We start from the raw sequence: 21,165 nt of genomic DNA, 5'->3' as shown, positions 1-21,165 counted from the left end.
GTTAAGGGAGAGAGTGTTTCTTCTGCCAGTTGTTAAGGGAGAAAGTGTCTCCTCTGCCTGTTGTTAAGGGAGAAAGTGTCTCTTCTGCCTGTTGTTAAGGGAGAAAGTGTCTCTTCTGCCTGTTGTTAAGGGAGAAAGTGTCTCTTCTGCCTGTTGTTAAGGGAGAGAGTGTCTCTTCTGCCTGTTGTTAAGGGAGAAAGTGTCTCTTCTGCTTGTTGTTAAGGGAGAGAGTGTCTCTTCTGCCTGTTGTTAAGGGAGAGAGTGTCTCTTCTGCCTGTTGTTAAGGGAGAGAGTGTCTCTTCTGCCTGTTGTTAAGGGAGAGAGTGTCTCTTCTGCCTGTTGTTAAGGGAGAAAGTGTCTCTTCTGCCTGTTGTTAAGGGAGAGAGTGTCTCTTCTGCCTGTTGTTAAGGGAGAGTGTCTCTTCTGCTTGTTGTTAAGGGAGAAAGTGTCTCTTCTGCCTGTTGTTAAGGGAGAGAGTGTCTCCTCTGCCTGTTGTTAAGGGAGAAAGAGTCTCTTCTGCCTGTTGTTAATGGAGAAAGTGTCTCTTCTGCCTGTTGTTAAGGGAGAAAGTGTCTCTTCTGCCTGTTGTTAAGGGAAAGTGTCTCTTCTGCATGTTGTTAAGGGGGAAAGTGTCTCTTCTGCCTTTTGGTAAGGTGGAAAGCATCTTCTCTGCCTGTTGATAAAGGAGAAAGTGTCTCTTCTGCCAGTTGTTAAGGGGGAAAGTGTCTCTTATTCCTGTTGGTATTGGGTGAAGTGTCACTTCTGCCTGTTTGTCAGGTGAAAAGTGTCTCTTCTGCCTGTTATTAAGGGGGAAAATGTCTCTTATTCCTGTTGGTATGGGGGAAAGTGTCTCCTCTGCCTGTTGTTATGGGGGAAAGTGTCTCTTATTCCTGTTGGTTGGGAAAGTGTCTCTTCTGCCTGATGTTAAGGGGGAAAGTGTCTCTTATTCTTGTTGGTATGGGAGAAAGTGTCTCCTCTGCCTGTTGTTAAGGTAGAAAGTGTCTCTTCTGCCTGTTGTTAAGGGGGAAAGTTTCTCTTATTCCTGTTGGTATGGGGGAAAGTGTCTCCTCTGCCTGTTGTTAAGGGGAAGTGTCTCTTATTCCTGTTGTTAAGGGAGAAAGTGTCTCCTCTGCCTGTTGTTAAGGGGAAAGTGTCCCTTATTCCTGTTGTTAGGGGAAAGTGTCTCTTCTGCCTGTTGTTAAGGGGGAAAGTGTCTCTTATTCCTGTTGGTATGGGGAAAGTGTCTCCTCTGCCTGTTGTTAAGGGGGAAAGTGTCTCTTCTGCATGTTGGTATTCCTGTTGGTATGGGGGAAAGTGTCTCTTCTTCCTGTTGGTATGGGGGAAAGTGTCTCTCTCTGCCTGTTGTTAAGGGGGAAAGTGTCTCTTATTCCTGTTGGTATGGGGGAAAGTGTCTCCTCTGCCTGTTGTTAAGGGGGAAAGTGTCTCTTATTCCTGTTGGTATGGGGGAAAGTGTCTCCTCTGCCTGTTGTTAAGGGAGAAAGTGTCTCTTCTGCATGTTGGTAAGGGGGAAAGTGTCTCTTATTCCTGTTGGTATTGGGGAAAGTGTCTCTTCTGACTGTTTGTCAGGTGAAAAGTGTCTCTTCTGTCTGTTGTTAAGGAAGAAAGTGTCTCTTCTGCCTGTTGGTATGGGGGAAAGTGTCTATTCCTGTTGGTATGGGGAAAGTGTTCCTGTTGTTTATCAGGTGAAAGTGTCTCTTCTGTCTGTTGTTAATGGGGGGAAAGTGTCTCTTCTGCCTGTTGGTAGGGGGAAAGTGTCTCTTCTGCCTGTTGTTAAGGGGAAAAGTGTCTCTTACTCCTGTTGGTATGGGGGAAAGTGTCCCTTCTGCTTGTTGGTAAGGGGGAAAGTGTCTCTTCTGCCTGTTGTTAATGGGGAAAATGTCTCTTCTGCATGTTGTTAAGGGGGAGTGTCTCTTCTTCCTGTTGGTATGGGGGAAAGTGTCTCTTCTGCTTGCTGGTAAGGGAGAAAGTGTCTCTTATTCGTTGTTAAGGGAGACATTATCTTCTATTTGTTAATGAGGATGAAAGTGTCTTATTGCTAAGGGAGAAATTGTATCTTTTACTTGTTGTTAAGGGAGAAAGTGTCTTTGATTTGTCTAGGGAGAAAGTGTCTATTTTATTTTTTAAGGGAGAAAGAGCCTTTTTTGCTTGTTAAGAGAACCTGTTTCTTTTACTTGTTGTTGAGGGAGAAAGTGCCTCACTTATTTATTAAGGGAGGAATTGTCTTTTAAATGTTATTAAGGGAGAAAGTGTCTATTTGTTGTTGAACGAGAATTTCTCTTCTACATGCTGTTAGAGAGAAAGTAGCTGTTTAACTTCTTGTTAAGGGAGAAAGTGTCTCGTTTACTTGTTATTAATGGAGAAAGTGTCTCTTTCTTGTTGTTAATGGAAAATCTGTCTCTTCTCTTTATTGTTAATGCAGAAAGTGTCTTTTTATTTATTATTAATGGAGAAAGTGTCTTTTTTTAGGAAGAAAGTGTAATTGTTTGTTATTAAGGAGAAAATGTCTTTTATTTGTTATTATGGAAAAAAGTGTATTTTGTTTGCCGTTAAGGGAGAAAGTGTCTTTTATTTGTTATTAAGAGAGAAAGTGTCTTTTATTTGTTATTAAGGGAGACAGTGTCTTTTATTTGCTATTAAGGGAGAAAGTGTATTTAGTGTCGTGTTAAGGGAGAAGTGTCTTTTATTTGCTGTTAAGGGAGAAAATGTCTGTTATTTGTTATTAAGGGAAAAGGTGTCTTTTATTTGTTGTTAAGGGAGAAAGTGTCTGTTATTTTTCATTAAGGGAGAAAGTGTATTTTGTTTGTTGTTAAGGGAGAAAGTGTCTTATATTTTTTATTAAGGGAGAAAGTGTATTTTGTTTGTTGTTAAGGGAGAAAGTGTCTTTTATTTGTTATTAAGGGAGAAAGGGTATTTTGGTTGTTGTTAAGGGAGAAAGTGTCTTATATTTTTTAAGGGAGAAATGTATTTTGTTTGTTGTTAAGGGAAAAGTGTCATTTATTTGTTATTAGGGGAGGAACTTTTTTTTTTTATTAAGGGAGAAAGCGTCTTTTATTTGTTATTAAATTAAGAGAGAAAGTGTCTTTTATTTGTTATTAAGGCAGAAAGTGTCTTTTATTTATTATTAAATTAAGAGAGAAAGGGTCTTTTATTTGCTATTAAGGCAGAAGGTGTCTTTAATTTGTTATGAAATTAAGAGAAAGTGTCTTTTATTTGTTATAAATTAAGAGAGAAAGGGTCTTTTATTTGTTGTTATGGGAGAAACTGTCTTTTATTTGTTATTAAGGCAGAAGTGTCTTTTATTTTTATTAAGGGAGAAAGTGTATTTAGTTTGTTGTTAAGGGAGAAAGTGTCTTATTTGTTATTAAGGGAGAAAGTGTATTAAGTTTGTTGTTAAGGGAGAAAGTGTCTTTTTTTATTAAGGGAGAAAGTGTCTTTTATTTGTTACTGAATTAAGAGAGAAAGGGCCTTTTATTTGTTGTTAAGGGAGAAACTGCCTTTTATTTGTTATTAAGGCAGAAAGTGTCTTTTATTTTATATTAAGGGAGAAACTGTCTTTTATTTGTTATTAAGAGAGAAAGTGTCTTCTGTTTATTCTTAAGGCCCACAAATATAACATGGACACAAACACGCACATATAGAGATTAGTGTAAGGGGGAACGATGCCCCCCTTATCCAAACAAGGAACAAACATGCCCAGACACAAACACACTGAAAAACAATCGATCAGGCAAAACACAACGGCACATTACAAACCCGCATAAACAAATCCCCCGACCTACAAGCTAAATCAACGACCCGCTAAAGGACTTGAATGCATTTGCGTTAGCAAGCAAGTTGTTCCTGTACCTACTGAAACAAGCAAAGTAAGGACAATTCACTGAAACAAACAAACAAACGTATACTAAACTTGCCAACTGAAACAAACAATTACAAAGAAATAAACAAACAGTAGAGAGAGTACACTGCCCAATCAAACTAAAACAAGCAAGAGATCGCCTCGCTTTTTTTTCGTTTGTTTGTTTGTGTCGAGGGAGAAAGTGTCTGTAACACTTGTCGTTGGAGGACATGAATCGTAGAAAGGAGACAAAACACAGACAGTACGCTGACCCGCCGAGCGACACAAACAAACAAACAAACGTGGCAACGACTTGCAAAAAAAAAAAATAAAAACAAAACGAAAGACGAGCTTGCATAAACAGTACTGAGAAACGCCGTGTCAGGCTGCGTCATCGCCAAGACGTACTTTCTCAAGAAGAAGGAGAAGAAGAAGATGATGATGAAGAAAGTAAGCAGGATACTTTCTTTAAGAAGAGGAAGAGGAAAGTAAGAAGGAGGAAGAGAAATAATGAGGAAAGAATGAGAGGAAAGGGAGAGAAGTGGTGAGGAAAAGAAGAGAGATGAGAGTCAAAGTGAAAAGAGAGGAGAAGGAGGAGGTGGGAAACGAGGAAAGTGTAGAAGAAAAGGGGAGAGAAAGAGGAAAAAGGGGAAAATAAGGATATTGGAGGAAAGAAAGGCAAGAGAAGAATAAAAGGAGAAAGAAGATTTTAGAAAGTAAAATAATAATGACAAAAACAGGAAAAATGGTTAGGAATGAAAGGAAGAAAAAGGAGAAAGAAACAAGAGAGAAAAATAGATGAGAAGAACAGAAGGAAGAGGAAGTAAAGAAGAAAAAGCGACAGAAAAAAAAGAAAATGAATAAAATGTGGTAATATAAAAAAAAACAAAAAAAGGAATATGAAAAATAAACAAACATCAAAGAAAGCAATGTCACAAACGCACAAACGAAATTGAAGACTAACAAAAGGATCAGTAATGAAAGAAAAATTGGGAGGTTCGTGACAACTACTACTACTACTGGTATTACTACTAATATCTATCACTATTACTACCACTAGTGGTCCATGGACTCTGTTTGCTAATACCGCTTCGAGGGGCGTCAAGTTCTACTCTGCTACTACTATTACTATTACTACAACGAGTAGTAGAATATTACCACCACTACTATTGTGACAACACTACAACTCCAGATATCACAACCCACAACAAGAGGTCATGGGGTAGCTGCTGCTGCTATGAAGAGAGGTCGTGGTACCCACTGCTGCTATGACTGACTGAACTACTCTGACCACCTGAAAGGGCGCCTACTGCTGCTGTCTTCGCGTGTGTGCGTGTGTGTGTGTGTGTGTGTGTATGTGTGTATTCGACCTGAGCCAAACGGCAAATGACTCCTGCAATCCAGCCTGAAGGTGCACATGCCTTTTGCCAAGACGGATTCGTGGGTGGCTCCGCCAGAACAGGTGGCACATGTCACCTGCACCTTCTGCCACTAATACTGGAGGGTCAGAAAGGTCTCCGGGAGGAGCCAGTGCCAAGGCCCTCCCACTGGGCTGACTGGCCAATCGCGCCCTGGAGACTCTTCGACACGACTTTCGAGCCAATGGTGTGGAAGCCGAGCGTCCGAAGGTCGTGGGAGATTGGTAGCACAGGAGAGTGGCCCCGCCCTCCCCAGACGAGTCGAAACGTATAAAACTGTGGCGATCGCCGCCGGATAGTTAGACTTGTATCCTCACGCGTACCGAAAGCAAGACCTGTGCCACGCAGAAAATTAGTTACTCACAGAGAAAGAAAGAGAGGGAGAGCGAGCGAGAAAGAGAGAGAGAGACAGACACACACACACTCACCTACGGAAAGAAGGAAGGGAACTCTGAGACGACACCTCCTCCGCAAAATCACCTCAGTGCAAAATCAAGGATGAAGACCAGTAAAGTTTTCTTCCTCTTGACGCTCGGTGTCGTCGTCTGGGCAGCCGCGTCCGAAGCCTCGCCTCTCGACTACAAACACATCTACGAAGACGACGAGTACATCCCCGAGGAAGAAGAAGAAGAGGAACAGCCCGAAGAAAGTGGTCCTCCGGAAGAGCAGCCTCTCGCTCCTCCCGAACAGGCGCCCCCGCTGCCCTTCAAGGAAGAAGAAGAATACTACGGGGAGGAGGGCGAAGACGAATACCGAGACCGAGAATTCGGACGAAGTGCTTACGATAAAGTCACGCCCCCTACCAGACCTTCCCCTACCCATGACCCACTGGACGAGTAAGTACTGAGATCGTGTTTGTTGTTTTATCTCTCTCTCTCTCTTTCTCTCTATGTTGTTAATTAATGTTGTTTCAGTTTTGAGATTTTACTCTTAACTCTCTCTCTCTCTCTCTCTCTCTCTCTCTCTCTCTCTCTCTCTCTCTCTCTCCTGTTTCGTGGCGAATTTAGTTTATGGCAATCTGAGTGCTCATCTTAACGTTGAAGTATCTCACACCATTCATAATTATAGTCTTCACGTCTCCATTAGCTTTATAGTTTTATATCTTTAACCTTAGCATTAGTGTACTCAGATGTGCATGCATAGAAGTACGTAAAGTTATGTGAGAATACATATACATGTACATTAGTGTGTTTGGTTTTGCCATATACGTTAACATGCATGCATCTTGTAATTCCTGAACCCACATTATATATATATATATATATATATATATATATATATATATATATATATATATAAATCATTAGTGTATATTATTATTTGTTCCCTTCTCGAATGAAATATAATGGACAAAGCATTGCGAAACTAAAGATCAATGAGGATCAGTATGAAAAATTAATAGCATTAATCACAAGATTATGAAGATGTTGGGTTAAAAGCAGTTTTTTACAATTTATTTTGCTGCGTCCCCTAAGTAAGTTACTTTATATATATATATATATATATATATATATATATATATATATATATATATATATATATATATATATATATATATATATATATATATATATATATATATATATATATATATAATGTACAAATATTTTAGGTAGAACTAAGTATTCTTAGAAATGCCATAGAACAGAAATAATCAACACACAGTCACGTGTGGAACAGAAATAAATTTCTGACTCACGTCAGGATCGAACCCAGGTCTTTCAATTGAAAGACCCGGATTCGATCCTGATGTGAGTCAAAATATATATATATATATATATATATATATATATATATATATATATATATATATATATATATATATATATATATATATATATATACATACACGCACAGACATTTTGACAAATGTTATCCTCTTGAAAAACTCATTGATTTTTTAAATTTCGCTTAATTTGCATTTTTGCTTTTTTTAATTTTTTGCTCTAAATGGAAATTATATATTTCCTGGCATACATTATATTCATTCTTCACTTGTTTGCATTTTCAAGTCCTTACGCTGCTTTTTTTTTTTTTTTTTTTGAAAATTGGTATTTTCAGTCGTTTTTGTTCATAACTTTTCCAATAATTATAATCGATTGTGTAGTTATATGCAGAATCATTCTTTACGGTTTTATGCCAAAAAATTTCCATTGTTCCCTTTCAACATTTTGCTAAAAGGAAAATAAAAGTAAACATGCTTTCTCGAATGTTTTGGCAAATGTTTTTTTTTTCAAATTTCTGCAAATATTTCCCCTCAGTGGGCATTTTCTTAAAAATAAAAAATCGATTCGCATTCCAAATCGGTTATCGCCGAGATTTTCGCGTGCGCACAGAAAAAAATAAAAGATAAATAAATAAACAAATAAAGGCAAAGCGATTAATCATATACAGTAGGGCTCTCCCGCCATGCCATTAACCAATTGAGAACTTCTTAGTACTTAAATGTCGCCGTCATACGTTTTCGGCGAATTCCACCCCGTCCCCGCCCCCCACCTCTCTCTCTCTCTCTCCCTCCCCTCTCCCGCCAGATTAATTCCACCTCATTAGCTGAGGCCTATACCTTTCATAGCCCTGAGAATGGAAGTCTCCTCTGACAGACTTACGCCCGGCCCTACCTAAAATCTTTTTTCGAAAATCACCCACACGTTCTAGACGAGGTCTGGGTGGAAAAATATAAACCATCCGTATGGCAGCACTCTCGGCCTTCCCAAAAATCTAGACGAGGTATGGGTAAAAAAAAAAATACAAACCATCCGTATGGCAGCACTCTTGGCCTTCCCAAAAATCGTCTACACGTTAAAGACGAGGTTTGGGTGAAACAAATATACAAACCATCCGTATGGCAGCATTCAACCTTATCAAAAATCATCAACACGTTCTAGGCGAGGTTTGGCTGAAAAGAAATATAAACCATCCGTATGGCAATACTCAGCCTTCACAAAAATCAACACTTCTAGAGGAGGTTTGGCTGGGAAAAAAATATATATATATAAACCATCCGTATGGCAGTACTCAGCTTTCTCATAAATCATCTACAAGTTTCGAACGCGATTGAGGTGAAAATATATATATAAATCATCCGTAAGATAGTACTCAACCTTCTCAAAAATCGTCTACGCGTTTCAAAGGCGATTGGGGTGAAAAAGAAAAAATATGAATCATTCGTTGGCAGTACTACACGTTCTAGACGAGGTATGGGTGGAAAAAATATAAACCATCTGTATGGCAATATTCAGCCTTCTCAAAAATCGTCTACACGTTGCGAAGGCGATTGTTAAAAAAAATGTATAAACCATTCGTATGGCAGTACTCAGCCTTCTCAAAAAATCGTCTACACGTTGCGATCGCGGTTGGAAACAAATATAAACCGTCCGAATGGCAACACTCGTCCTGGGGGAGGGGAGGGGAGGGGCCGGGACCCGATGCACATTCTTGACTGAGCACAATGTTACGACACAACCCCAAATTATGACGCTTACGACACTGGGGCGTATTGTGACATGTTTGCAACGCCTGTCAGCTCGAAGCAAAACAAAGATGTTTGTTTGTTTTTGCTTTTGAGGATGATGTTTTTTTTTTGTTTTTGCTTGCGTGCTTGCGTTGAGGAAAGCAGGACATGAATGGATGTGTGTGTGTGTGTGTGTGCGTGTGTCACCAAGGCGATAGGCGCAGTTGTCTCCAAGGCGGGGTAGGTCAGTCAAACGTAAATAAAAGATTCTTCTTCGTTAGATTTTAATATGTTTTACCCCAAAAGTCCCTCAAGTCTCTCTCTCTCTCTCTCTCTCTCTCTCTCTCTCTCTCTCTCTCTCTCTCTCTCTCTCTCTTCCCTGAAAACTTCCCCTCCCTACATCTCTCTCTCTCTCTCTCTCTCTCTCTCTCTCTCTCTCTCTCTCTCTCTCTCTTCAAGTTGAACGAAATTCCTCAGAGGTATAGAATCTATTGTAAGTTCAACTAAGCCATTTTGCTAAGCCATGTGACGAAACGCTTGTGTTTGGATTTGTGTGTGTGTGTGTGTGTGTGTGTGGGGGTGGGGTGGGGGGGAAGGGGAGGGGGTTAGGAGGTGGCTGGTTGTTGGGAAGGGGATTGGAGAGAAGGCAAAAGAAGGCTCTTCCCCCCCCCATCACCCCTTCGTACAGCCGATTCTAGAATTTTGCCCTTGTTGGAGACTGACTACTGTTTTCTCTCTCTCTCTCTCTCTCTCTCTCTCTCTCTCTCTCTCTCTCTCTCTCTCTCTCTATTATTATCTTATTAGAGTTCTTCCTCTCTTATTCTTTTCCATTCATAAATCTCTCTCTGTCTTTTCCATTATTTTCTTATAATTCTCTCTCTCATTCTTTTCCATTCATAAATTTCTCTCTCTCTCTCTCTCTCTCTCATTATTTTCTTATCTCTCTCTTTCTCTCTCTCATTCTTTTCCATTCATAATAATCCTCTCTCTTATTCTTTTCCATTCTCTCTCTCTCTCTCTCTCTCTCTCTCTCTCATTATTATTATTATTTATTATTATTATTATTATTATTATTATTATTCTCTCTCTCTCTCTCTCTCTCTCTCTCTCTCTCTATTATTATTATTATTATTATTATTATTATTATTATTATTATTATTATTATTATTATTTATTATTATTATTATTTTCCAGTTATAAATCTCTTAATTTTTCTTTTATAAATATCTCTTATTCTTTTACATCCATAATTCTCTCTCTCTCTCTCTCTCTCTCTCTCTCTCTCTCTCTCTCTCTCTCTCTCTCTCTCTCTCTCTCTCTGGGTGAGAAAGACCAAGTTACACACGTTATCTGGAAGGGAAGATAGTAAAGAAACTTGCCGAATTTAACATAGTATTCAACATTTTTAACATGCTGACAAACCGTCATGTATTCAACATTTTTAACATGCTGACAAATCGTCCTGTATTCAACATTTTTAACGTGCTGACGAACCGTCACGTATTCAACATTTTCAACATACTGACAAGTCGTCATGTTAAAATCATTGTTAACATTTCGTAGAATGCTTAACTACTAGATACTGAAGAAGTATTTGTCTTTTTTTTTTTTATTTGTGCTTTATTTAAAATTCAATGCTAGTTCAGTTCGCGACCTCATTGTCAGTCTGAATCAATTTGACGCGAGCCTTCAGATTCATTGAATTGGTCTCTAAAGGATTTAAGGGGATTTAATCATGTCCCTGATTTAGTCAGCTCTAAATAAGTAAGAATTGTGGTTGAATGATTTAACCTTAGTTCTTAATTCCATAATAAACCTGAGCTCGAGTGTGAATGGGACAGCCACTACTCCTGCCTTTCTTGAATTAGGGAAGGCAGTTGCCTGGTCGTCACTGCGCTGATGTGAGAGAGAGAGAGAGAGAGAGAGAGAGAGAGAGAGAGTTTGGTAGTAGATGGAAATAAAAGTGGCATTACTTGTACGTTCCCGTTCCCAACCAACAGGAAAATTATATAAAAATATATATATATATATATATATATATATATATATATATATATATATATATATATATATATATATATATATATATAGAAGAGAGAGAGAGAGAGAGAGAGAGAGAGAGAGAGAATGATAAACAGAATCAGTCAAAACCTAAGATCAGCAGTTATGAAGTTGCTCATTCGTAAGCTTTAAGCAAAAAAAAAAAAAAGTAAACTGCAGGATTGCAGGACAAACATGTCACTGGCATCTTAAGGTTCTTTGCATCGTCCCTGAGGCCCTTTCACCCCTTTTACTGTACCTCCGTTCATATTCTCTTTCTCCCATCTTACTCTCCTCAACCCTCTCCTGCCAATTGATTCATAGTGCAATTGCAAAGGATTTCCTCCTGTTACACCTTTCAAACCTTTTTACTGTCAATTTCCTTTTCAGCGCTGAATGACCTCGTAGGTCCCAGCGCTTGGCCTCTGGCCAGAATTCTATATTGTGTTCTATTCTATATCCTAAATGAAATATAGAAAAACTAAGCTTTCAACTAAATTGTATATGTTTATTTGCAATTTGCACCGAATTGCGTATATGTTTTGTTCTGTTTTGGTGCAAGTTTTTCCTATTTTGGTGCAAGTTTTTCCGTGTTTATTCCTTGATTAGCACCACCTCAAACGAACATACAAGACTTCAGAATCTGCATTTTATTTGTGTGCGTGTGTGTGTGTGTGTGTGCGTATCTTCTCACCGGTGACGCACCGCCGCCGATGACCTAGCACTTACTATCGGTCCTCTGATTATCAACGCGATGACTTACAGACCAGATATCGTAGCTGTAGAGCGGATGACGAGCGAACGCGCCGCTTCTCTGACCTAAAACAAACCAAATGACCTGTGGTGATGAGTCAGTTTGGTCACCTCACTCACTTGTCACCCTTGGGTTGACAACGCCACGTTGCCACTATCTCGCACAGGCACTGATCAACGATGTGGAACCTACTTTTAACGTTGTTTTCTGTAAGGTTGTGTCTTGTGCTGGACAAAGTCTACTTTCTATAAGAGTGAGTCTTCTAGTAAAGAAAGTGTGTTTTCTATGAGGATGTTTCTTATGGTAGGGAGAGTGTGTTTTCTATAAGAGTGAGTCTTCTAGTAAAGAAAGTGTGTTTTCTATGAGAATGTGTCTTATGGTAGGGAAAGTGTGTTTTCTATAAGAGTGAGTCTTTTAGTAAAGAAAGTGTGCTTTCTATGAGGATGTTTCTTATGCTGGAGAAAGTGTACTTTCTATAAGAGTGAGTCTTCTCGTAGAGAAAGTCTGTTTTCTGTGAGAATGATCTTTTAGTAGAGAAAGTCTGTTTTCTATAAGAATGCTCTTATAGTAAAGAGATTCGCCTTCTCGTGCAGCAAGAAAGTTTGCAGTTAAAGTGATCATATTCTAAACAGGGCCTCCTTTGGTCTAGCGTGTCAGATTCGCAGAAAGATAGTATCATTTGCTATGCAGAACAAATACCAGTCGTGCGTCGTTCTTTGCTTCCATCTTCATTTTTATTTTGTATTTTGAATATTTTATTGTTATTTTTTCATTTCTTTTGCATCGCGATCTTGTACCTGTAGATGAACATAACGTCGTCGCTTTGTCTTCTTGTGTTTGAATGGTTATCAGGATTTCATTTTTTTTCACTGGTGTGGCCCCTTTCTCTCTCTCTCTCTCTCTCTCTCTCTCTCTCTCTCTCTCTCTCTCTCTCTCTCTCTCTCTGGGAACTAGGAAAGAAAGAGATAGAGAGAGAGAGATAGGGTGCTGAACAACAGAAAAGATAGAGAGAGAGATAGAGAGAGAGAGAGAGAGAGAGAGAGAGAGAGAGAGAGAGAGAGAGATAGGATAGGTGCTGAACAACAGAAAAGAGAATATCGCAGTTTTATTTTTTTCACTAGTGTGGCCCCTTTCTCTCTCTCTCTCTCTCTCTCTCTCTCTCTCTCTCTCTCTCTCTCTCTCTCCTCTGGGAACTAGGAGAAAGAGAGAGAGAGAGAGAGTGCTGAACAACAGAAAAGAGAATATCGCCGCACAAGGAGAGATTCTCTATTGGTTCATCATTCTGTGTGTCCACCTAAAGCGCCCCATTTCAGCAAGCGCTGGTGTTGGCGTTATCAACAGGGCCGCTGAGTCGGTGGACTTTTTCAGCTTTCCCAAACATCCTTCATCAGAGACAGTTCAGTCGCTCTGCAGAATTGTACCTTCCGCTTACTACTCTCGTTCTACTACGTACAGGCTTTCAGAAGACATCTTGAAAGGGTGTCGTTTCTGTCTTACGCAATTTGCGATAACTTACAGAAACTTGTTGGTCTGAAACACTTGTTGCGTGCCGGCTGAAAGTCTTGCTTTGATTTGCTTGCGTCATTGGTTTCCAGAACGTGACATTTCTTGTGCAGATCATTTTCTTTGTCTTCTCCTGTTTGTTCCTCCTCCTCCTCCTCCACTTCTTCTTCTTCTTCGTCTTCTTCTTCTTCTTCTTCTTCTTCTTCTTCTTATTATTATTATTATTATTATTATTATTATTATTAGCCGAAAGTTGTGTACTTCTATTTTCCCTTTAACAAAAATGCTCTCTCTCTCTCTCTCTCTCTCTCTCTCTCTCTCTCTCTCTCTCTCTCTCTCTCTCTCAAGTCATTTCACAAGCCAGACAAGACAATGATATATAAATGTACAAACATACATAAATGTACATACATACATACATACATACATACATACATATATATGTTTATACACATATACACACATACCCTTAAACCAGCAAGAATAACCATCCAAAGTCAAAGTTTGCCTTCACATGTTGACCCTGTATCACATTCTTCTCGCAATTTAGTTCGCAGTCCGAAAAAACCCAGAGGCATTGGTACTTCTGCTGTGACGCTCTTTGAGGGTGACGCTGTCCACTTCTTCGGTTCGTCCTAGTGTAGTTGCTTCTTCTTCTTCTTCTTCTTCTTCTTCTTCTTCTTCTTCTGTTGCTGTTGCTGTTATGCCTTCGTCATAGCTGTCAGCCCCCTGGCCTATGTGTGTGTTTGTGCATAGGGGGCGCCCCCCTTTCGTTGCCATGTAGTTGCTTCTTCTTCTTCTCCTTCTCCTTCTTCTTCTTCTTCTTCTGCTGCTGCTGCTACGCCTTCGTCATAGCTATCAGTCCGCCCCCCCCCCCGCCCCTGGCCTCCTGAAGAGAGAGAGAGAGAGAGAATGCGCAATGCGAGCAGATTCTTTTTCTGTTCTCAGTCACAACAGTCGTTCAATTCGCTGTTCTTTTGTTTTTCTTCGTCATCTGGTTCAGCGTCGTTCTGATTTGTCCTCTCCTGTCTCGTCTGTCTGTCTTCATGTCTCCGCCTCCGTGCGTTTTTGTACATTTATGGACATCCATTCTCTCTCTCTCTCTCTCTCTCTCTCTCTCTCTGTGGGTAATATGATTTGACGAGGCGTGTGTGGTGGTCCTTCCCTCCGCGAGTTGTGTGCGCGATGCACGAGATAAGACGATCATGTAGTTAGGGAATGTTGAAAGCATTCTCCTCGTCTCTGCCCCAACTCACTTTTTCAAGAAGTGGAGGAGGAGGAGGGGGGGGGAGGAGGAGGAGGTTTCGCGGCCTGAGAGGCACGTGGAAATCGCCCAGCCTACCCTGTCTCTTGCCCCATGCCCAGTCACACTCGTCACTGCTCAGCAATTCCGTCTATTGGTTTCGACTTTCAGTAGGCCCGTGTTTTGCTTTGGTTTCTTGTTTTTTTTTTTTTTTTTGGGGGCGGGGTGGGGCGTTTTGTTTGGTAAGGGTAAGGGGCAGTGTTTATAGTTTTTAGGTGCCATCTTTCTTTTTGGTGGTACATGGCTGTATTGGTGTGTGTGTACCTATATCTATCTATCTAGTTTTTATATATATATATATATATATATATATATATATATATATATATATATATATATATATATATATCTAACTCTATTTTTCTCAGTCTCCCATTGGCCTTTTAAAATTAAACATGTTTCACTCTGGTTGTAAATAATATACAGAGTTAAAAATTGAAAATCGACCCTTACCACTCTGGATCTAACACTGATGGATATATTGTGATTCGAGCAAGTGAGAAAGAATTCTTTCTGACCTTTTACACACACACACACACACACACACATACATAGATATTTATATATATATAAATATAATCTCCTTGGATCTGTGTAAGCATCCCTTATTCATCCCTCCTGCAACTCATCTCCTTTCAGTGCTAGAAGCATGGCAGTCCTGACCATCATGGAGAGAATACTGGTTGCCCTGGGACCCAGTTTTGTGGAGACATTGCCAAAGGCTCCCACCAACAGCACGCTGGCCACTGTGCCCACGCCCATCAACATCACAGCAGAGCCCTGTCCCTACATTTACAAGGTGAGGGTTGAGAGTTTGCAAGTCTTGGCGATAGGTAATCAGTGGTTAATTTGAGCATTTTTGCCAGCGTGGAGTAAAGTAGATATTTAAGTTTTTATTTTTTTTTTTTTATGGGTTCCAAGTTTGATTAGGTCAAGTGTCACTACATTTATGAAGTGAAGATTGAGAGTATATAAGTCTTAGCGATAGGTATTTAATAATTAATTTGAGCTTTATTGTCAGTGTGGAGTAAAGTGTATAATGAAGTTTTTTACTGTTTTAGAAATCCCAAGTTTGATTAGGTCAAACCCTGTCTCGTAGCATCTGCCATTCATCTCCTCCAAAGCATCTTTAATCCTTTCAATTTTTCTAATTTCCTTTTGCGTGAATCGGTTGTTACTATTCCATGACAGTGGAATGAGAACTGGACTTAATACCGGTCGTCCTCCCTCCCACAGAGATGTTCATCTCAGACCTCCTTCCCCTCCTGCGACATTCCCCACAACACAGACCCAGAGGTCTGGGCTGAGCGCTTCAACCTGTACTTCAACCTCTCCACCGACTTCGACAAGATGGACATCATCAACGCCACCCTCCGTCTCTACAAGAACAACTCCATCCCCCTGCTCCACCCGAAGCCTCTGCTCGTCAAAGCTTATGCCTACACCCGGAGCCTCACGAGGAAGCGATGTAAGTATCCCGGGCAGAGTAAACTGTACTGCTGTTGTTTTGGGTCAAAATGAGCGTGCGGTTAGCTAGATCGAGCCAGGACTGGTGTTAGCTCACTGCAAAAGCTTTTCCAGATTGAATAAGTTAAAAAATGAGGCAAAGGGCCATGGCACCTTATAGTTTCAGTGTAACCTTTCTTAGCTGTCCCTGATTTGGGAAAAAGTGGGTGAAACTAGGAAGGCTAAAGCTGTGTTGAATATCTCATTGAGTTAAACATATCAGAGTTCAGATGAAGCCCTGAAAGAATATCATTGGTACAAACTTACTGCAATGTTCACTCACCTCACATTGTTCTTTCTTCCCAAACAGCAAGGACAATGCTCGTGGCCGAGAACTCAGTCTCCAGTGATTACACTGGTTGGGTCACCCTGTCCATGGACAAGATCGTCAGGCGCTGGAAGAAAGGCCGCAACAACCACGGCCTCCTGATCACAGTCACTGACGCCCACACTGTCCCATGGGACGCCTCTGACATCTTCATCATCATGAGCTGCTCTTCCGGTAATAACAAAAACAGTGCGTACCACCCCCCTGCTTCTGCTGTATTGATTGCTCTTACGTTTAAGACAGAGACGTTTGATGGAAACATGTTGCATGCTGGCTCACTCTTACCTCCTGCCCAGCGTCAGAGCTGTAGGCCAGAATAGCATAGATTCTCAAATCTCTCCAGACAGTTCCTCCTGCATTATTGAGCAGCTTCCTTTGTTGACGTCATGGAACATGTTTCCACTTCAAGAGTGCTTGCAATGAAATATGCAAAGTTGCTTTTCCAACAGTCAGGGCATATGATGTGCTTAGCATTCATCCTAGCAAGCCTTAACTACTAAAGATGCTTTCTGCCAACATCGTCTGAGAAATACCAAGTCTTTTGTTCAAAAGTCACAGAATTTACAATAGCGTTGCTTGTGCAGCAGTTGAACTTTAGCAAATTTGCCGTTTGTTCTGAAAGATGACCAGAGAAGTAAAGTCCTCTCAGTTTTATGCTCATGTCAAATTCTGCATGAAAATTCACTCAAAAGAGAGTAATCTTCCCTTTAATGGCTATTGCTTAAGCATTTTCCCCCCAGAGGCTTTCATTTGTGCTGAGACGAAGCATCCATTTTTGTGCAGACTTCAATATTTATATTGTGCTGCATGTTATCCCCCCCCCATTATTAGCTTTCACTTTTTATGCAACGTGAAGCTGATGAAATGTGAAATGGTGGCAGATAATATGAAATTCATTTAACCGTCTTTATATTTTTAACTTTTTTGCCATAAAGTTTGAACCATGAAAGCTCAGAAAAAATGCACACTGTCCTGAAAAGCAAATCCGTTTCGCCAGCATAAAGTAAAGTGATATATTTCTTACTTATTCTTCTCCAGGTCTGGTTCCTCTGCCTTTCGAAGTGCAAACTGATGAAGTGGGCCAGCGGTATCCAGCTCTAAATATCCGTCAGGGTAGTCCAAACGAGGACTTCCCTCTAACCACTGTAAGTCGACCTCCTTCAAGCCCAAGACCTCCTGTCCCAACTGAGCCACATATACAGTCAGATGACCCAGATGTTTATGATGACGAATATGATTTTTCACAGATGCCATCCCACAAGCAGTCTTCTAGCGGAAGCCACCCAGGTACAGGCCACATTGAAAGAGACCACCTTGCTAAAATGCATGGCAGTCATCCTCATGCAACTGGGTTTCACAGAGACAGTCCTCCCAGTGGCTTCTCATTTGATTCGGACGTGGCGCACGGAGACTCTCTTCCAGTTTCCGGGCACGGCACACGAAGTGGCCACAAGCACTCTTCTAGAGTCACTGAACATGAATCTGGTCATACTCACGGGACACCTCGACGAGAGATCTCCGACGGCCCAGTCTTCGCTCGTGCAGCTGCGACTAGTCACCACGCCGGTGGCCCTCACCACGGTAGCAGCGTTTTGCATCACCAAAATCCAGACCACTCCCAGAAGGCTTCTGTAGAACATCACATTGAATCCAGACACCAGATCACCCCTTCTCCTCTGGACGACACCCTGCACACCCAGTACTCAGAGGAGCAGCTCCTTCAAGGTGAGTCAGTGACCCACACCACCACAGAGACGAGTCGTTCCCATCGCCAGCGAGATTCTGGATCCACTAAAGAATACCGCCACCGCAGGAAACACAATCACCAGCGGCACGGCAGCTCAACCGCAACACTATGAAGAAACTCTTCATTCAGGCATAAACCCTCAGGATGCCAGGACTGCATGATATTGGGGAAGTGATGCCCGCGTTTATCATGTGCTTCCTGAGTCTTAATTCTGTAAATACTACAGCTGATGCTCTAGTTCCTTGTCCGCTTTATTTATGATTGTGATTGTGCAACCTTGACGTGAGGTATCAGATCCTATTGTATTTTCTGTGTTTACGAATGCCACAAGTCCGGTAAGAAATATATTTTATTTCTTAAAACTTTCGTGCATGTGTGTGTATGTATGTGTGTATGTAAAAAGAAGAGTCATAGTGTTGTGTAAAACAGTTAGAGAAAATTGGTAATTGTTTTTATAAAGTTGTATGTCCTCATGCACATCAAAACGCTGAAGATTTTCAGAACGCTGCGTTCAGCCGGTGATTTCCACTGGGGGGAAAAAAATGTCAGCTGAGAGTAACTGAACTAACAAGTGCCATACTCTAAGTCATCTAATAACGATTGAAGATTTACCACTAGACGTGCTATGGCCAGCTGCCAGTAACTTTCCTATGATGGTTGAGGCTCCTGATGCTTCCTTATTTAGTTAATGTGACTTTGTCCCAGAGCGAATTGTGCAGGTAACAATAATAACATATTCTGTGCGCCAAGCTTTTGCCAGTTTTCCATCATACTGTGTGCTAGCTTGTAGGATGGGTTAGATGTGTATAGATGTAAATATAAATCTACTGATGATTATTTCCAGAGGCTTGAAAGGTGCTATGATTAAGGGACAACTGCCATGTGAGCTGAGTGGAGGAAGGTCCCACAGACTGAAACGGTCCCAAGTTCTGTCAGAAATTGTGTTGAAGTGGCACCATTGTCCACTCAGCTTCAACATGTTCTTGACGCCATCCACTTACCTGTTAATATTTTTATTACATTAAGTTAGTAGAGAGCATTAAAAAAATTAGGCATATAATTCATATTAGACCTAAGTTGCAGAATGATTATGTATATATATTATTAAGCATTTTTACATGACCAGGGTAGAAATTAGTTCACTATGTTTAAACGGGTATTACAGTCAGTTAATTGCCAATACAAAAGTACCTGCTTTCTGTTTTCCAAGTTGTAAGACGGACCCGCCATATTTCCACTCCCTGCGTGACCACCTTGGTCATAAATGGCGCTACTGCATTTACTTTTGTTAAAACTACACTGATGTTGGATTATGTTTTTTTTTTCTTTGGTTCATTTTGGTTCTCTTTCTGTAGGAATTCGTATTGATCCAATTTGCCTGTTCAGCAATAGCACTGATTGCTTGTAAAGTTAACTGATCTTACTGTTTTCAGCACCTGTACTGGACATGAACTGCTGATTTTCAGACGAATCTCGCATCTCTGTAGTTCCACTGTCAGTTGGGAGTGGCATACTAAAAAGAAAGTTTTTATTTGTGAGGTAGACTTTAACATCATCATTGTCAGAGTAAGAAAATTGCCTCACATGCAAAATTGGTCTGTGAAAATCAGTTATTTATGTTGTCAGTTTGGTGTTAACAGTGGGAAGAAATTCTGGGTTCTCCATAATACACCAAGTTCCGGTACTCTGCTGCATATCACTGCTACTGACAATTACCTCAAGAATAATGAGCTGGAACCTCCAATACAACTGAATGTTCACATGGTGCTTCACTTGGTTAGGTTATAAAATTAGGTTTGGAGGACCTGTTACACTGCCTCACAGTCTCGCGCCCATCAGGCCACGTACTACATACCTGAATGCTCCGGCTAAGATGGAGTTTATCCTGTTCAATCAAGTACTTAAATAGTTTGCTTGTAAAACTTATGTAAGTTATTCTCTTTGAAGTGTTTCTGCTACTTAGAAGTAATACTTGATTTGCAATATCTGTGAAACCGTTTCAACTGTATGACACGGCTTGCGTTCTTTTTCAAGAGTACCCACTAACTTAAGATTTTTATTGTCTGCTGTACCCACTGTTTAATTTTGGGATATCGTTATTCCACCAGCCTCAGCAATGTCGTCATTTCCAACGAGGAACCATCTCCCTTTCTTGGGGAATTGCCAAGCTGCCGGAGAGGCAGAAAGAGAGAGAGAGAGAGAAGGTTAGAGAGGCTTTGCTGTACACTGATATTAGCTGCGCTAGATAGGACTGTGTTGGAGAAAGGGGTACTGTCCTAGGATGTGTTGATGTCCTGTGAAGTCTTAGTGTTAATGTAAATTCATTCTGCATTTTGCACAATACGAGAATAATTATAAAAAAAAGGGAACGTGGTTTTTTTTTATAGCGTTAACTTGAGAGCAAAGAGAATTACTGAAAACGATTTTCCTGAAGCAGAAACGTGTTTTTTTTTTTTTAATCATTGGAGGCTGAAGTTACTGGACTCTTTGTGTTGTTATTAAGACTAATAATGATGTACAAATCAACAAATAGAAGCTAGTAATTGTGTTTCCATTCCGAGTCAGCAAACGTGAAATGATATACGCAAAAAAAACAAAACAAAAAAGATGTAAACAAAAAATGTGATATATAGGCTTATGTGAGACTCCTAAGAAAAGGTCTTTTATAAGTACCCTTGACATATGAATAGATTCAGCAAACGAGCAGATGTCTTACCATTATCACCTCTTAATGTTAATATTAATACTCTGTTATTTTATTGCTTACAATAGGCATATATTTATTACTCTGTTTTACAAACATCACTTTTATATACTACTGTTGCCGTTCGACTCGATTCCTGTTCTTCCTCGCCGCCTCTCCTCCCACCCGCCAACAATTACGATGACTCCTGTTCCTTCAGACGTAATCCTTTCCTTAGTCCTAGATGTGTATTGTAAAACTGTGTATATAGTAATGTTGTTCGGGGTGTAAATATACAATAGATTTATTTTATTTCATTAAACTAATTTTCTAGCTACCGATAAAAGCTCGTTTCATTCCCATCCCCTTAAGAAGACAGATAGCCAGAGGGGCCTTTTTCAAAGGGCCCACTGAAAAAGCAAGAAAAGTGAAAGTTATAGAAACTGGAACAAGGGCCACAAATATGTCTTATGTCTGATTTTAGGTTGTGTACTATGCTAGGTCCATGGTTCGCTCCAGGCCTACGGTTCATCACAATATCCAGCTGCAAGCGGTCCTGGTCGTTTCGGCCATAAG

At 40.4% G+C, this 21,165-nt stretch overlaps 1 protein-coding gene across 4 annotated transcripts; it reads left to right on the top strand.

Moving 5' to 3' along the window:
- Nucleotides 1-5,540: 5,540 nt before the first annotated feature.
- Nucleotides 5,541-20,935, top strand: LOC136829754 (uncharacterized). 4 transcript variants are annotated; one of them, XM_067088616.1, is made up of 6 exons: nucleotides 5,581-6,110; nucleotides 14,965-15,124; nucleotides 15,562-15,793; nucleotides 16,142-16,348; nucleotides 17,198-17,304; nucleotides 17,407-20,935. In XM_067088616.1, the coding sequence occupies exons 1-6, from the start codon at nucleotides 5,773-5,775 to the stop codon at nucleotides 18,016-18,018; spliced, it is 1,656 nt and encodes a 551-aa protein (XP_066944717.1). In that variant the 5' UTR covers nucleotides 5,581-5,772; the 3' UTR covers nucleotides 18,019-20,935. The 4 variants fall into 4 exon arrangements, with proteins under 4 accessions (XP_066944714.1, XP_066944715.1, XP_066944717.1 ...); XM_067088617.1 differs by having other exon boundaries at nucleotides 5,582-6,110; nucleotides 16,142-16,333; XM_067088613.1 differs by having other exon boundaries at nucleotides 5,541-6,110; nucleotides 17,198-20,935.
- The last annotated feature ends 230 nt before the right edge of the window (nucleotides 20,936-21,165 follow it).

Source organism: Macrobrachium rosenbergii, chromosome 45 (assembly GCF_040412425.1).
Source record: "Macrobrachium rosenbergii isolate ZJJX-2024 chromosome 45, ASM4041242v1, whole genome shotgun sequence".
NCBI lineage: Eukaryota > Metazoa > Arthropoda > Malacostraca > Decapoda > Palaemonidae > Macrobrachium > Macrobrachium rosenbergii.
Note: the sequence above shows the minus strand (reverse complement) of the source record. Positions and strands in the feature narration are given on the sequence as shown.

Coding starts and splice junctions, on each gene's coding strand:
- LOC136829754 (XM_067088613.1), top strand. CDS start 5,773: ATGAAGACCAGTAAAGTTTTCTTCCTCTTGACGCTCGGTGTCGTCGTC. Junction 6,111..14,964: donor ACCCATGACCCACTGGACGA/GTAAGTACTGAG, acceptor ATCTCCTTTCAG/TGCTAGAAGCATGGCAGTCC. Junction 15,794..16,141: donor GAGCCTCACGAGGAAGCGAT/GTAAGTATCCCG, acceptor CTTCCCAAACAG/CAAGGACAATGCTCGTGGCC.